The 16,563-nt window shown below is 39.1% G+C and overlaps 1 protein-coding gene across 13 annotated transcripts in view; it reads right to left on the reverse strand.

Moving 5' to 3' along the window:
- Positions 1-245: 245 nt before the first annotated feature.
- The window catches only part of FMR1 (fragile X messenger ribonucleoprotein 1), a 40,021-nt gene continuing 23,703 nt past the window's right edge, over positions 246-16,563 (reverse strand). The window contains exons 10-17 of one of the 13 annotated variants that reach the window (XM_079765415.1): positions 12,168-12,277; positions 11,357-11,494; positions 10,792-10,854; positions 8,399-8,485; positions 5,769-5,964; positions 4,050-4,157; positions 3,039-3,121; positions 246-928 (exon numbers count right to left, since the gene is read on the reverse strand). In XM_079765415.1, the coding sequence (XP_079621541.1) occupies positions 818-928; positions 3,039-3,121; positions 4,050-4,157; positions 5,769-5,964; positions 8,399-8,485; positions 10,792-10,854; positions 11,357-11,494; positions 12,168-12,277 (896 nt within the window). In that variant the 3' untranslated portion in view covers positions 246-817. Of the gene's footprint in view, positions 980-3,038; positions 3,122-4,049; positions 4,233-5,768; positions 5,965-8,398; positions 8,486-10,791; positions 10,855-11,356; positions 11,495-12,167; positions 12,278-16,563 lie in introns of all 13 variants that reach the window. The other 12 variants (XM_079765412.1, XM_079765413.1, XM_079765409.1 and 9 more) reach the window with 12 other exon arrangements.

A 16,563-nucleotide genomic window follows, 5' to 3' on the forward strand; every position in this document is an offset into this window, starting at 1 on the left:
TTACACAACCCTCTCAATAACACTATTTGTCAAACTTCAGTGCAACAAAACATAAACAAAAACAATCCTATTCTTTATACTGCCTAACCTGATGTTTATGCAAGGAACAAAAGTGGAAAGCATGCATTCTTCTATAAAGTACTAATGTTTGACAGGGTTTGCAACATCTTTAATATTTAGTGTTCCAACTTATCTTCCCTGAACTCTGCATCCAAATATAATATTCCTACCTGCCAAGATATAGAAAAGGCACAGATCATACAACTTTTTTTTTTTTTTTTTTTTTTGCTAATGGAATGACAAATGTCACATCACACACATCTCAGGGTCCACTAAAATACTGAAATAGTGGACCAACACATAAATTGACACAGGACATGAAATGACATACTATTTCATTGACTTCTAAACAAGACTGAAAACATAAGTCTAATATGATTACCATAAGTGCTATTTATTCAGAAAAACTGAAATGTACCAGTGTTATCACCGATGTAGGAAAATGATCCAAATTAACAAAGAATATCACTTCTCAGTACTTTAAAAAATAAACCAAACTAAAATCCTGTCCTGAAGTGCTAAGTATACTTAAAAGCAGTGCTTGAAAATTTCAAGATCAAGATATCATTTTTGTGCAAATCTGAGAATTGTTGCTTATGGCCAATACCAGAAAAATAAAATTCTTAAACAGAATTTGTGTTCATTTCATGCCCTGTGCCACCTTGCCTACCTTTTGTCTTTGGCCTAACAAAGTTTTCTAATATGGAATAAGAATTACGGAAATGGTAATGGAAATATAACTTCAGAATTATGCAGTTTAGGGTACTCCATTCACAAGTGGTTGCTGACCATCCACGTTGTCTGGCTTTTCCTTCTTCTGGTTACGATCTTTACCCGTGCGCAGCCGATTACCTTCACTGGAGGTATTCTGTAATGTTTTAGTGTGGACACTCCTTTCATTATTGCAGTCAACTCTGATCTAAAACAAGTTATATTTGTTATATACACACACCAAATCCTATTGTAATCTGTAATTGGCCTGACAAGAAATTTAAGCCTGAAGTGTAAACTCCACATGTCAAAAAGGGAAATGGGGGATGAAAATAGAAGTAGTGAAAGGAATTAGGTCAGGTAGGATCTTTATTTTATGATTTTAAGACACTCTTCTTCTTTAACTGGAAGCCACTGGTCATCTCATTGCATTCAAAGTTAGACAAAAACTCACAATCCTACCGTGTCTTCTTCTAAGCAGAATAAAACAGTGAGAAACAAATAATTAAAATGAATGACTATTACAAAATATACATGGCTATAATATTAAGAGTTCAAAAGAATGGGTTATTCTTCAAAGATTATGAAATGCAGGAAAAAAGAGGCAAATTAATATCTTCCGAACCTGACTTTACCAGAATAATAGCTCTCTTATTAACTAGCCTTCAGTTTACACCTTTATGTCCATCATGGGTGTGATTAAGTTTGTCTATACTGAGTGCTCCCATTGTCTATGGTAGAAGAATATGAGCATTGGTTTCTAGCAGCTTGTATTTCAGTAAGGAAAGTCAGATGATAATATAACTTGAACTCTGAAGAAAAATTGTACAGGGAAATTTGAAGACACTAATTAGCAGAGGGACTGGAATCCCAGGAAGAGTGTAAAGATTAATGCAATTACAAATAAAATACTGATTTATACAATATTTTAAGTTCCAACACAGGACACTTAAAACACTGCTAACAGAATTCTAGACACTGTACAAAGGGAAGGTAATATTGACAAATGGGCCTAAAATAATGACAAATATTGATCTGCTTCAAGTACAAATGCTACATATATCTCAAAATGGTTCACTCTAATTTCAAAATGAGTTGAAGTGTTGGGTATGGTTGTATGTTTTAAATGTTTTATTGTCAAGTGTTTGGTGCTTTGATTTATTTTATTTTATTTTTGCATGCACAGAGGGACCTGGAGAGTATTACGCTAAGTGAAATAAGCCAGTCAGTGTCTGATTTACATCTATTCTCATACTTACATAAAAAATACAGCCTTTCTTTCGATATGCCATTTTAGTTACAAATATGCATCCTTTTAACCGATGTGATAAAAAAGCCTAGTTCATCAAATATGTCCATTTAAGAAAGGAATTACAAAATTGGTACATTAAATGCCTTACATCTTTGTAAAATACATGTAAGTACATTATTTCATCCATCTCTTTATCTAGGTCTAAGGTCTTTTCTATGCTGGTCCTAAAGAACCCACCAGTAGTTAACATGTGCCCTTGGAATCAGACACCAGGGTTCAAATATCACTGCACCATATGCTAACTATGTGACTTTGGGCAAAGGACTAAATCTTTCTAAACTTCCATTTACTAACCTTTAAAACAGAAGAACAAAATGACTTACCTTAGGTGGCTGCTGCAAGATTAAATTAGATAAAACACACACAAAACACTTAGCAAAGGTGTCTGGACATTGTCCGAGGTAATTTTAAAATTATTTAACAATAGATACAGCACAGGTGACAACCAATTGATATGGAAGTTTCAGAATAGAGGCTGATTGTAAACAAGCAGCTGACTGTAAACAAGCAGCTGACTGATTCAGCAGGTTCTAGCTGAGTATCATCAGCCCTGCCTTTTACAATTATTACGTTTGAAAGACATGCCTTCTTTTCCTTACTTTCCATTTAAGTATTCCTCCTTCTATTCCTGCTTCTCAGGGGAAGAGGGACCCACAAGGTTTACTCAGGTCTCCCTCTCAGTACATTCTGGGGTGTTCTTTTCTTGGGGAAATCAGAGGAACCAACAATGTGGTACTGAAGTCATGTGACAAAGTTTTCACAAATACTTTAATTATTCTCTGGAGAAATCTTTGTATGTTTGCATGAAAATCAAAGATTATCACAGTTGTAACGGTAAAAGGAAATTATTTCGGATATCAAATTTATAATTTTTGAATATGTTTAAAAATAAACTCATTAAATTTCAAACTACCGTAATGCAAATAATTTAGATGAAAAAGGCATATGGGTTTACCTGGAGGGATCCATCTGCGGTTCTCCCTTTAGCCTCTCTTGGATTACGAGGACGATTATCTGTTCGGGAGTGATCATCGTTTCCTATAGGGATGTTTTAAAAGGTTCAACAATTACTGATTTTAGCATGCTTATTGGAAGCTCTTTATTCCCATATCCTCAATTTACTTAGACCAACCAAAAAAATCTAAAATATAATCAGCAATCTAGTGATTACAGTTACATAATGATTAATAATGCAGCATTCTGCCAAGAAACAAAATATTTTGAAGGCATTACAACTATGCAACTGTCACAGGTCAATCTGAGCTAATTTCAGGTATTATGTTTAGACTCTGAAGAAGCTGAGTGTTGATTTATCAGTGTTGATTTATATATTCTACATGAACCATAAGAAAGGCTAATATTCTGTTAATTACTGTATGAAAGGCTGAAGCCTTACTATGATGAGCAGTACAAAACAGGAGAATTGGGGTCTTGGTAATACGGTGTTAAGTCACCAAGATTTCTCACCAAACTGCAGGCAGTTGTTACAATTCACCTTTATTTCTTACTAGAGGCCCGGTGTACAAAGTTAGTGCACTCGGGGGGGGGGGAGGGATCCCTCAGCCTGACCTGCGCCCTCTGGCAGTCAAGAGCCCTTGGGGGATGTCTGACTGCCGGCTTAGGCTCAGTCGGATATCCTTAGCGGTGCTGTGGAGGTGGGAGAGGCTCCTGCAACCGCCTCTGCACTCGCCAGCCATGAGCCCAGTTTCTGGCTGAGCAGCGCTCCCCCTGTGGGAGTGCACTGACCACCAGGTGGTAGCTCCTGTGTTGAGCATCTGCCCCCTGGTGGTCGGTGCGCATCATAGTGACCGGTCATTCGCCGTCTGGTCAATTTGCATATTAGCCTTTTATTATATAGGATGGGGGGTGAGGGGGGACTAGAAGAGGTCAATGAAGGAGGGAGAGAAGAAGGGGTTATATGTGATACTTTCAACAATAAAGATTTCTTTAAAAAGAAAGCCTCTACCTTTGAAGCCGCCTCCGCGCCCTCTTCCTCCCTGTCCTCTTCCTCCACCGCCACGTCGTCGTCCCTCTCCTCTGCGCAGAAAGTTCTCCCTCTCTTCCTCTGTTGGAGCTAATGACCAATCACTGAGTTCGTCTCTGTGGTCAGATTCTGTTTCAGAAGCATTTGATGCTTCAGAATTAGTTCCTATCGAGAGTTAAAAGTTATATACCATTGTCCGACTTAAAAAAAAAAAAGTTAGGTTATCAGAAGCTTCCAGAGACCTTTTAGGGGTAATCTAATACTCTTCTTCCCAATTTATAAGCCTACCAAAGGGTATTATCACCTTCTATTTTGTAAAACAAATTATCTTAAATTCAAAATGAAGGGCTTTACAATTTTTGAGGTAATCTTGGAAAATATTTTTGGTTCTCATTTTTAAAAAAAGGCATTTTATTAGCCATCTAAGTTCAAATCTAAGTATGCCACATCATTAAACAGCTATACTCCTTTAACCATCTGCGCTCTCTGGAGGAAAAGTTGTCTACAATGGTTAAAAGCAATACTTTGAGAAACAAAACCTCTATATAGTTCCTTTTAATAAGGTTTGGTTAAGGAACAGAGGGGAATGCAGCACACATTTTGGTCATCTCTGAGAGTGGCAAAGGCGGCGACCATGGCAACTGTCTCAGGGAAGGATCCCTTGTGGGAACAGGGATTGGACCAGGTGAATGGGGATATGCTTGCCTGATACTTGGTCCATAACCTTTCTTCCCATTCCCACTAGAATAATTTATTATTAATAAAAGTTTTATTATAATACACTCATTATGCCTGAGGGGGTGAGTTAATGATGTAAGGGATGGGAGTGGAAGAAGAGCTCCAAAGTGAGGTGGGACTTCAATATCAAAAAGAGCAGACTTTTGAAAGAGGGTTACGGGTTAGGTTCAAAGTTGGCCATAGGAGTGGGTATGTCTCTCCCCAACTCCAGAATGTCAACTCTACTACCTCTCTCTCTTCCTTTGTTGGAGCTAATGACCAATTATAGCTTCACCATTATAGCTTCATTCCTGTGGATCTTGAAGGCTTTCCATCTTAAAGAGTTCCTTTTTGAAACGCAAATATTTGTGAGATGGATTATACCTTATACCACCATCAGCAAATTACATAGTAGTTACACAGTTGAGCAAGAAAGACAGTAGGCACTGGCAGGTGGGGACAGCGTTCAGGAAAAGTACTGGGAGAGAAGAAAGAAGCACTGACAGAAGAGCTGGGAAGGCAAAGAGAAACTTCGCCGACTTCTTGACTGTGCCTAGGGCTGACTTTGGCCATGCCATACAAAATCACCTTATGAGCCACAGGATGTAGACCCCTGATTTACAGTCCATCCAGCAAGTATGACCAGCACATGCCTGACAAAAAATGAGCCACAGTACACAAATGTAAAAAGTTTTGGCTATACAGTAATAAAATTAGGAAAGGCCTTAAGAAAATCATCAACACACAAGGGCTTAAGCAGATTTATCCCCAGTCAGAACGTGGACAGAACTCACACCTGCCCTGTGAACGCTATGTGTCATTATGGTTTTTACTCTATGTCTCTTGCAACACAATTTGACCCATTGTGAATCGGAAAACATGTAGTGAGAAATAGTTATAATGGGGTTCTAATGAATATTAGAGGTTAGCAGCTATTAAGTGTAGGAACAGATAAAGTTACTGAGTAAAATGCTTAGTTTGTACCTGAAGTATATCCAGGACCGCGTCTGCCGTGCCCCCTATTTCTGTAAGGTCTACTACCTCGACCCATTCCTTGACCATCATCAGTCACATAGCCTTTTTCCTTATCTGTACGATTTGGTGGTGGTCTAGAACTAGCTCCAATCTGTCGCAACTGCTCATCAATTTGTAATCTCTCCAAACGCAACTGGTCTACTTCCTATTTAAAATATACAAGATAACAGTAAAAATAATTTGACATTTTACTTCATTTTACTTAATAATACCTTTCTCCTTTTCATCAGATAAAAAAGTATATTGGAAATATTTCAATTTCAGTTCTTAATTTATAGTAAACACTGTTATACAGAATTATCAAGAAACTGAATGATCTCCTTAAAAACAAAATTAAGTAACAGATTACTGATGCCCAGAATTAGAGATATAACAAAAATACTCAGCATTAATAGAATTTAAAGTTGCTTGATTTGGCACTATTACTCAATGGAATCTGTTAAGGCACAGATATGCTAATTTTGGGATTTCTGAATGACAGGATACTGAATAAAACAACTCTAAAATGTATGAATACAGAAAATAGACATTTAAAGATTTAACCAGCTAACCCTAAAAATCACACATTGTAAATAATATGAATTGAAATAGATTTGCCAGTTAATATCTTAATTTACAAAGCATTGAGTTTGGGCCATCTTGTTTGCAAAGAACATATACTACAGTAGGTCTTTGGATGTGATTATACAATTAAGGAACAATTATTTTCAATGAATTGAAAATTATCATATTCCTTATACAGGGCAGAAAACTATTTAATAGCTGACCAAAAAAGTTAGGTCTTACATCATGCCTTGCAAACCCCTTAAACACTACAACTCTGCTAGACCAAGTATGATGGACAATATAAATTTAGTTGATCAAAATATACACCTAGGGTCCACAGACAGATCCTTACATACAGTGCTTCCAATATGTTGGGTTCTGTCAAATCCATACACAGTCTCAATTATAACCCTCATCCTTCCAATCTACCCATTTGTGGGCTATAGGGAGCTAGATCCATAAATATAGTAGTAGTACTGAGTGTCTCAGTCAAGCAGAGGCCACCAGAGAAACTGTCTACATGAACAGTCACTGGAGAAGCCCCTGAAAAGCTAAGCTCCTAAAATCTGGTTGTGGCAGTTTCTGGGAAAGAAAGGGCAGGTAAGGATTTGGGTGAGTTTGATCTGAGCTCTGAACTAGAATCTGTTTTATAAAGGATTTGAACAAAGAAGAGACTGCGGCTGAGTGAGTGGCTTACTCCAAAAGTATAGTTATAGCTCATGGAATGGGTACATCTTGCAAAACAGAATGGCAGTCCATGTTATCTCACTGGGGCAAAGCAGTCACCTTTTGGTGAAAGATGACAAGCCCAATCAAGTGAAGATCTGGTGATGGAAAGAATGGCAACAGGACAGCTGCTGATAACCAAAAAAGATATTCAATTGTGAAGAATAAATCAAAAGATCTAAGAAAGATTAGTCAAAAGAACAAGGGATCAATACAATGCAACACTAACTCTCCAGGTCTTCATAATTAATGTAAGCTAAGAATATGAAGAAAAACACATACAACAGATTACACATAAACATGTTTTAAAATAAAAATAAATAAGCAAATCAATGGGAAATCCTACCCATGCAAGCCTTGCTGGATAAAACTTTCCCACTTTCAATTATTAACTAACCACCATAAAAATGAATGAAATGTCTAACTATTGAACTTTTTATTCCTTATTTGCATACAAGTAGAAATTGTTTAATTTTGTTTCTCTAAGAAATCGGCAACAAATTCTTAAGATAGCATTATAAATAAAATAGAAAGTTGGATTACTTTTAAAATATTACTTAGTACCAGTTACATTATATTTTGATACACATGGATAGAATTATAAAGTGACATGGATAAGACTCCATTTCATTGATTTATAGAACTTTTTGGCGAGAAGACATTTTAAAAAGCATCTAGTCTAGGGAATTGACTTGCCTAAAGTCACACAGCTAGTCCATGACAAAGGATAATCTAGAAGCAAATCGCTGGACTGCCAATCTAGTGCCCTTTCCATTTATACCTTGTAGCCCCCTGGTTCCTACTTTCCAGTTTGCAATCTAGAGGGGGCATAAATGCTACAAAAATAATTTCTATTTTGTATAACAGAGTATAGAGAAAAATATGAAGGGTACACATTTAAAAAGAAGATTTCTTGAAACACTGGGATTTCCTTAATAAATGACATAAAAGAGACAACAAAAGCAAGTGGAAAACTCACAAAGGCTAGAAAGGATCAACCTAATGAAAAAGCTGTGTACAGGATTAACCTAAATTGAGTGCAAGGGTTTAAAAGAGGAATAATGAGAAACGGGGGAATTTATTGAGAACTGGGATACTGGTCCTTACATTTGTGATGATGATGAAAATTGACTTGTTTTTTCAAAAGGAATATAATAAGCTAAACAAAGTGAGCATTTTGTCTATTACTTTTTACAGGTCATTCATTGTAATGTTCAGAATGAATCTTAACTACTGAAAGGTTTACTATGGAGTTTTTATATTTTAGTGCAAAGAGAATTTGAAATTAAAGATCTTGCTGTTCTCACCTTTAAATAGTTCAGGTGATAATCCAAAAGAACAGTGGCATTAGCGATGCTGTCCTTTGTTCCCACAAAAACAAATGGTACCATACCCTGGAAAAGAAATGGTGACAATGATTCCATAAAATTAATAATGTATTAATCTGAAAAATGCAAATAATGACTCAATCCCTAGTACAGGGTCTGACAAACAGTAGGTACACAAATGTTTGTTGTAACTATAAATCAATAATACATGAAAACAAAAGTAATTGGCATATTTTACACATCTGTGAATAAGGACAGATGAATGAATATAGCAACCCCTTAAATGAATCAGGTTATTATGTTTTAAACACTACAATTAAATGTTGGCAAAGTCACAAATTATGTAATTCAAAATTATACAGGCTTTAACATGAGATGCATAAACAAAATACTCTAATTCATCTAAAAATTTTTATCAAAATCAACTTCTTTTAAAAATCATTAAAAATTAGACACTATGGTACAAAATTAAAAATTAAATTAGCTAACCAAGTCAACAGAGTACCAAAAAAAAAAAAAAAAAACACAAACAGAATTGGGATACATTAAAATGCACTGAGTGGGAAAAAACCTGGCATTTCCATGAGCATAAAATTTAACACTATAATACATTTCAATAATTTGCTCTCAAAATTATAAAAGGCTGAATCATAAGGTAAGTTTCATCTTCTCTCTATGGTACTACTTTAATATAAGGATAGATTTTTAAAAGTTGTATACTAAAAATTTATACTTCCAGCCCATCAGTACAAATGAGAAAAAACACTATTTCTTGTCACAAGTTATAGGGAAGCCTAGGCCAGTTGTGCTAACTAACAGCTGGCAATTATGACATTCAAAGTTGAGAACAGTTCAATATTTTGCTGAAGAAATACACATGGTTACTAACATTCACAAGTAACTAAAAAAGCATACAATGGCTCTGATGTGGATATAATATTATAATTTTCTAGGCGAAGTTTCTAGGTGTTAGAAGCCAAGAAGCTGTCTCTTTAGCAAGTATCACTCTTTTAAAAAGAGCATTCATTTGATAGGTGTGGCTACTCCTGGGCTGCTTTTGCTTGCATGCATTCAGTACACAGCATCTTAAATGGATGTGGGGCTGGAACAGGTTTTTTCTTTTTCCTTCCACATGAACATGGCTGTTACTGGGGAACAAAACTGAACAATTAGGAAATACAGCTTGCAGACTGACCTTTATCTGATAGAACAGAAACTGCTTTCTAGTAGCAATGACCATCTGAATAATCAGGTGCAACTGAAAACCCATGGGCTTCATAATAGATTTTTTTTTGCATCAAATAATATATGAACTATGGAAATTATTAAGCCCATGGATCAGATCTTCTAAAAAACATGTTGACTGTTGAGTTTTCCCCCCAACTGACTGTTAAGAAAGCAGTAAACCATACTATTTTCTAAAATGTCATATGATGAAATGCTATATCCTTCCTTTTGGATTATATGCTACCAAAATAAGCTTTGAAACCCTGTTACTGATTTAGTTTGATCAACTTTGGGACAAATAATTTTAAAACATTTTCTTTTTCAACATATCCAAACTGTTAGTGTATCCAGTGCCACTCTAATTTAAGCATATCGCTAGTGGACCAGAATAGTAAATTAAAATGAAAAATGTGAGAGTAGAATGGTGGCCTTCTATACTTGACACCAAGAAAAGTAATTCCCTGTTCTAGGGTGAGAACTGAGCTGCCCAGCAGAGAGGAATATCTAATGCACTTGAGATTATATTTCTCTTTATAAAACGGCATTTTACTTTGAATCTCTTGTAAATCACAACATTTTCCCCATAAACAGTTCTCACGAGCTATGTAGAAGTCCCTGCACTCAAGGAACTCACAATGTGGCTGAGGAGGTAGACAAGTAAATGTCTACGTACTAAGTGCTACAATAGGGGCAGCACATTCACTGGAGCACGGAAGGGAGAAAGGCTCTTCAGCCAGTCATGTGGAGGGGACCTGTGGCAAGTACACACAGAAAGCTGCATAAAGAGTAAGGACAAAGCATGGTGGCAGGAAGAAGAGTGCTCTAGGCGGAGAAAACATATGCATCTGACTGTTCAGTATGACTGTTCAGAGACCTCTAAATACTTCAGTATGGCTTTAAGTCTCTCTAGAATGCAAAGGGGGAGGAGTTGTAACAAATGATATTGGACAGGTTACCATGAAAGAAAAGCCTTATAAGCAACAGGAAGAAATCTGAGCTTTCTCCCCAGGGCAATAAATTCACGTACCCACAAACACTCCTCCACCAGACTCCAACCCTGAAGGTCATTTGTAGTCTCTCTTAACAAGGGGGATAAACATTAAAATATAAAATTAAAATGTATTTTTCAAGGAATGTTTTCCTACCTGCCAAGCCTTGAGTTCAGGTTTCTGGGATTCCCCTGCTACAATTGATGAAATCACTAACACCTAAAGCAGTATAAGGAATGCAAGTGATGTCATTAACTATAACAAATGATACACAGAAGCCTGAACGCAGGACTTTCACTGTAGGACTTTTAAACTAATTTCTAAACAGTTAGGTTAGTTCAAATATTGAAAATCAGTTTCTAAAATATGGTTTTAAGTAGTAACTAATGCGTGTAACAGACGGTACATTTTGAGCTAATACAACCTGCAAAATTTCAAGAGACAACATGGAAAAATTAAAGTCCACCCTCAAAAGAAAAATGTGACCATTAAATGCAACCCTGCATTTTATCTTTACAACATAAGATTTGTCACTGTGAATAAACTGAAAAGTAGGTATCACTTTGGTTTATAATATCTCATAACCTAAAAATCAGATTTGAAAAAAATACATGAGTAGCTTATAAGCCTAACCAGAGAAAATACCCGAAACACCCATTTGTAACATCTGAGTGGAAGAAATTACTTTTTAATGTAATTCAACGTGATAAATATTTCTTACCCTCTGTACTTTTGTACTGTTAGGTTGAGAAAAATGAGCGCTGTTTTCCTTTATATCTATATGTTTTTTTTCTTCCGAGGGAGTAGGTCCAACCCTTGAGTTACTACTGGAAGGCAGGGAATTTGGTGGCATTATTTCCTTGGTAAAACAAAAAAGAGAAAAAATAACTAATTTTAAGTCTTTATTTAGCTCCATTATTGTATCAATGATATTTTAAGAAGATAAATTATTATAAACAGTTTTGGTAAACAAAACAGAATGCAAAAATCATGCAATAAAAAAACCCCAAAGATTTAATTTCAGCCAAAAGAACCTTTCACAAAAGGAAGACTAGATAATATATGAAAATTATGGCAATTTGGATTTTATTTTAAACACAGTACCATTGTACAGAAGAGCATGCCCTCACCTCCCCAACCCCCAACACAAATATTTATACATACACACAAAATAATAAAGGCAAAACATAAAAGCCAGAAACCTAAGAAGTGTCCCAATTTTGTTTCAGTCAGTAAAATTAAATGATATTTGAAAAGTGCTTTGTACTTTTTTTTACAATTACAACAACCCATTTTAAAGATTGAGAAATAAGAGCTAAAGGGATTAAAGTGACTAATCCAAAGTCACAGCATTAGAAAATTAACAGAGGCCATGTCTACAACTATACCACTAACTGGCATGTCTGATAATCAAGAATTTGTACATTTACATTATGTGCATATCACAGAGGCCTCTAAATTAATCTCAAATAAAATAATAAAAATCTTTTATTTTTCTTATACAAACCAGAAACATATGCATTAGAACATACCTCTTCTTGTGGAACATTTTTCTCACTTTCAGCCTCAATTCTCACCCTCACAACTCCTGACTTGTCCACAATCTCCTGGATCAGTTTTCCATTTTTTCCTATTACTTTGCCTAAATTAAGAAATGAATAATTCATGTTTGGCTTTAAGAACACATAACTTACACCCCACTGTAAACTATAGCATTATCTATATATATAAAAGGATAATATGCAAAGTGTTCCCTTAGGAGTTCGACCACTCACTATGATGTGCTCTGACCACCAGGGGGTGGCACGGAATGAAGGAAGGCCCCAGCCGGCAGCCAGGGAAGGAAGGCCCCGGCTGGCAGCCAGAAGGCCCCAATCGGCCCTGATCACTGGCCAGGACTAGGGATCCTACCCGTGCATGAATTTCATGCACTGGGCCTCTAGTCTATAATAAAAAAAGCATAATATGCAAATCGACCTAACGACTGAACAGAACAACTGTCTGGACGATCTTCCGGACGACCATGCTATGACATGCACTGGTGCCAGGCCAGCCAAGGCAGGTGCGATGCGATTGGCTGGGGGCCCCGCAATCGCCCCATGATCGCCCCACAAAGGGAGGCCCAGGCCACCCTCTGCGGAGTGATCGATGGGGGGGCTCCACGATCGATTACCCTGCAGAGGGATGCCCAGGCCACCGGCCAGCAGGGCAATCAACCGGAGGGGGGGTTCCACAATCGCCCCAAAGAGGGAGGCCCAGGCCACCCTCTGTGCGGTGATTGATTGCGGAGCCCTCGCCGGGTGGGCTGGGCCTCCCTCTGCGGGGAGATCGATCTAGGGGCCCCGTGATTGATTGCCCCACAGAGGGAGGCCCAGGCCAGCCAAGCGATCACACTCCACACTTGTTGCCAGCAGAGGGAGGCTGCCAGTTGCGGAGGAGGGGGGGCAGCACCGCACAGATGGCAAGCAGTGGTAGTGGTGGAGGTGGGGCTAACTGCCAGCAGCTGGGGGGAAGGAAAGCCCCGATAAGCCCTGATAACCGGCCAAGCCTAGGGACCCTATTTGAGGGGTCCTGGATTGCGAGAAGGTGCAGGCTGGGCTGAGGGACATTCCCCCCCGCCCATGCACAAATTTCATGCACCGGGCCTCTAGTCCTATATAATAAAGAGGTAATATGCAAATTGACCATCACTTCAACAGACGAGATTGTCACCCCCATGTGGTCAAAAATGGCCACGCCCATGTGGACACAAGATGGCCACCACAAGATGGCCGGCAGGGGAGGGCAGTTGGGAGGGACCACGCCTGCAAGGGAAGGCAGTTGGAGGGACCCAGGCCTGCAAGAGAGGGCAGTTGGGGGGGACCAGGCCTGCAGAGGAGGGAAGTTGGGGGCGACCAGGCCTGCAGGGGAGGGCAGTTGGGGGCGACCAGGCTGGCAGGGGAGAGCAGTTAGGGGAGACCAGGCTAGCAGGGGAGGGCAGCTGGGGGGAACCAGGCCTGCAGGAGAGGGCAGTTGGGGGCGACCAGGCTGGCAGGGGAGGGCAGATGTGGGCAATCAGGCCTGCAGGGGAGGGAAGTTGGGGGGGGGGACCAGGCCTGCAGGGGAGGGAAGTTGGGGGTGACCAGGCCTGCAGGGGAGGACAGGTAGAGGCGACCAGGCTGGCAGGGGAGGGCAGTTTGAGGCGACCAGGCTGGCATGGGAGGGCAGTTAGGAGTGACCGGGCTGGCAGGGGAGGGCAACTGGGGGCGTCCAGGCCTGCAGGGGTGTAGTTAGGTGTCGATCAGGCTGGCAGGGGAGTGGTTAGGGGGTGATTAGGCTGGCAGGCAGAAGCAGTTAAGGGCAATCAGGCAGGCAGGCAGGCAAGTGGTTGGGAACCAGCAGTCCTGGACTGTGAGAGGGATGTCCGACTGCCCATTTAGGCCCGATCCTACAGGGTCTAAACGGGCAGTCGGACATCCCTCAAGGGGTCCCAGATTGGAGAGGGTGCAGGCTGGGCTGAGGGACACACACACACCCCTGTGCACAAATTTCGTGCACAGGGCCTCTAGTTTTATATAAAACTGAAAGACCAAAACAGAGACTCTTCAAATGAAAAGATAGGGTTAAACTTGGCTTTCCATTTTACTAGGTTATCATTGTTTAAATTCCATTGGCTAGGTATTGGAATTGATTAATACTCATAAACTGATTGGAGAATTTTGAATTTTTAAAGCATTTCAAAGATAGGTTCTTATTTTGCACAAAAGTGTACACTTTAAACTTGCTAGTACAGTGGTGTATATCAGTCTTTCTTCAACGTTCTAATTAAAAGTTAAGGTAAAGGATAGATAATCCTATATAATAAAAGCATAATATGCAAATCGACTAAACAGCAGAACGACCAGTTGCTATGACGTGCACTAACCACCAGGGGGCAGTTGCTCAATGCAGGAGCTGCCCCCTGGTGGTCAGTGCAATCCCACAGGGGGAGTGCTGCTCAGCCAGAAGCCGGTTTCACAGCTGGAGAGCACAGCGGCGGTGGCAGGAGCCTCTCCTGCCTCAGTGGCACCACTAAGGATGTCCGACTGACAGCTTAGGCCTAAGCTGTCAGTCGGACATCCCCCGACTGCAGGCGGGCAGTAAGAAGTGAGGGGGCCTGGACTGCAAGAGCCCCAGACTGCTACAGGGCACAGGCCGGCTGAGGAAAGCCCCCTCCCCCAGTGCACGATTCTCGTGCACCGGGCCTCTAGTAAAAATATATTTGCGCCCGGCCGGCATGGCTCAGTAGTTGAGCGTTGACCTATGAACTAGGAGGTCACAGTTTGATTCTTGGTCCAGGCTCGATCCCCAGGAGGGGTCATGCAGGAGGCAGGTGATCAATGAATCTCTCTCATCATTGATGTTTTTCTCTCTCTTGCTTCCTCTCCCTTTCTCTCTGAAATCAATAAAAATATATTTTAAATAAATGTATTAACAAATAAATAAAAATGTATTTGCATATTTACTTGACAATTTCAATTCTATCTGTACCTGATTTAAATCTGCTTCTTTGCCCATGGTAAACACAGTCATACACCACTTAACAATGGGGATATGTTCTTAGAAATGCTTAGCTGAGGAATTTTGTCATTGTGCAAGTACACTTACACAAACCTAGATGGTATAGCCTACTGTAAATCTAGGCTATGTTATAGCCAAATGCCCCCTAGGCTATAAGTCTCTATAGCATGTTATTAAATAAAACAACAAGAAATTAAATAAAGCATAAGAGAAAATGATGCAATTGAGACAGTGAACAGGAGATGTATGAGGCTGCTGCTGGCATAACACGGTATACTTTTATAGTAAATTTTTTTCTTGTAAGTAGAAAGAGTACACTCTAAAATAATGACAAAAAAACATAGGATAGAAAATACGTAAACCAGTAACAGTCATTTATTACCATTATCAAGTATATGCACTGTAGATCATTGTATGTGCTACACTTTTATATGACTGCCAGCACAGTAGGTGTGGTTACACTAGCATCACCACAAACATGTGAGTAATGCATTGCACTATGATGTCAGAATACCTACAGTGTCACTAGGCAACAAAAATTTTTTAGTTCCATTATGATCTCATGAGACCACTGAAGTATACGTGGAGTGTCGTTGACCAAAATGTCACATGCAGCATATAACTGTATTTTTATAATTTTATGACACATTTATAAAAGATCCTCTAAATTTTAAAGTAGCTTAAGCAGCTACACATACATCTATAAGAAGTGCACATTCTTTAGGACAATGTGTTAATAGAATATTACTCCTGTGCATTACTCACAAATTATATCAGTATATTAAAAGTTGAAGGGATAAGTCACAGAGTAAAAGATTAAGAAATCACACTTTAACTCGGAACCACTATGAAAAGGCTCAAAACCAGTTTAAGATTAAGTACTATTCAATACATCTGTTAAAACTCCAAAGCCTTCAAGCGCTCGATTCTTTCACTCATTTTATAATATTCAGTCATATCATTAACTGAGAAGTGACTGCTTTCATAGACATCATAAATTACAAATGTAAGAAATACTGATTCAAGAACTCTACATGTAAGTTACATCTAACTCCAAGGGCTCTCCCAAAGTACCTAAAGCACCCTTGCACTGACCACCTTCATCATGTGCTTGCCCCACCATCTCATCTAAGGAAGGGATGGGAAAAACTGGAAGCCAAAATTTGTTTTGAGCACATGCCCGGGTTGTGGGCTCCAACCCCAGTGACAGTGTGCAGGAGGCTGCTGATCAATGATTCTCTCTCATCATTGATGTTTCTATCTCTTTCTCTCCCTTCCTCTCTGAAATAATAAAAATATATTTAAAAAAATATGTGAAAGCAACTTAGGTGCCTATGGATAGATGAATGGATAAATATGTGCTAAATACACACACACACACACACACAC

This window comes from Cnephaeus nilssonii, assembly GCF_951640355.1.
Source record: "Cnephaeus nilssonii genome assembly, chromosome: X".
Lineage (NCBI taxonomy): Eukaryota > Metazoa > Chordata > Mammalia > Chiroptera > Vespertilionidae > Cnephaeus > Cnephaeus nilssonii.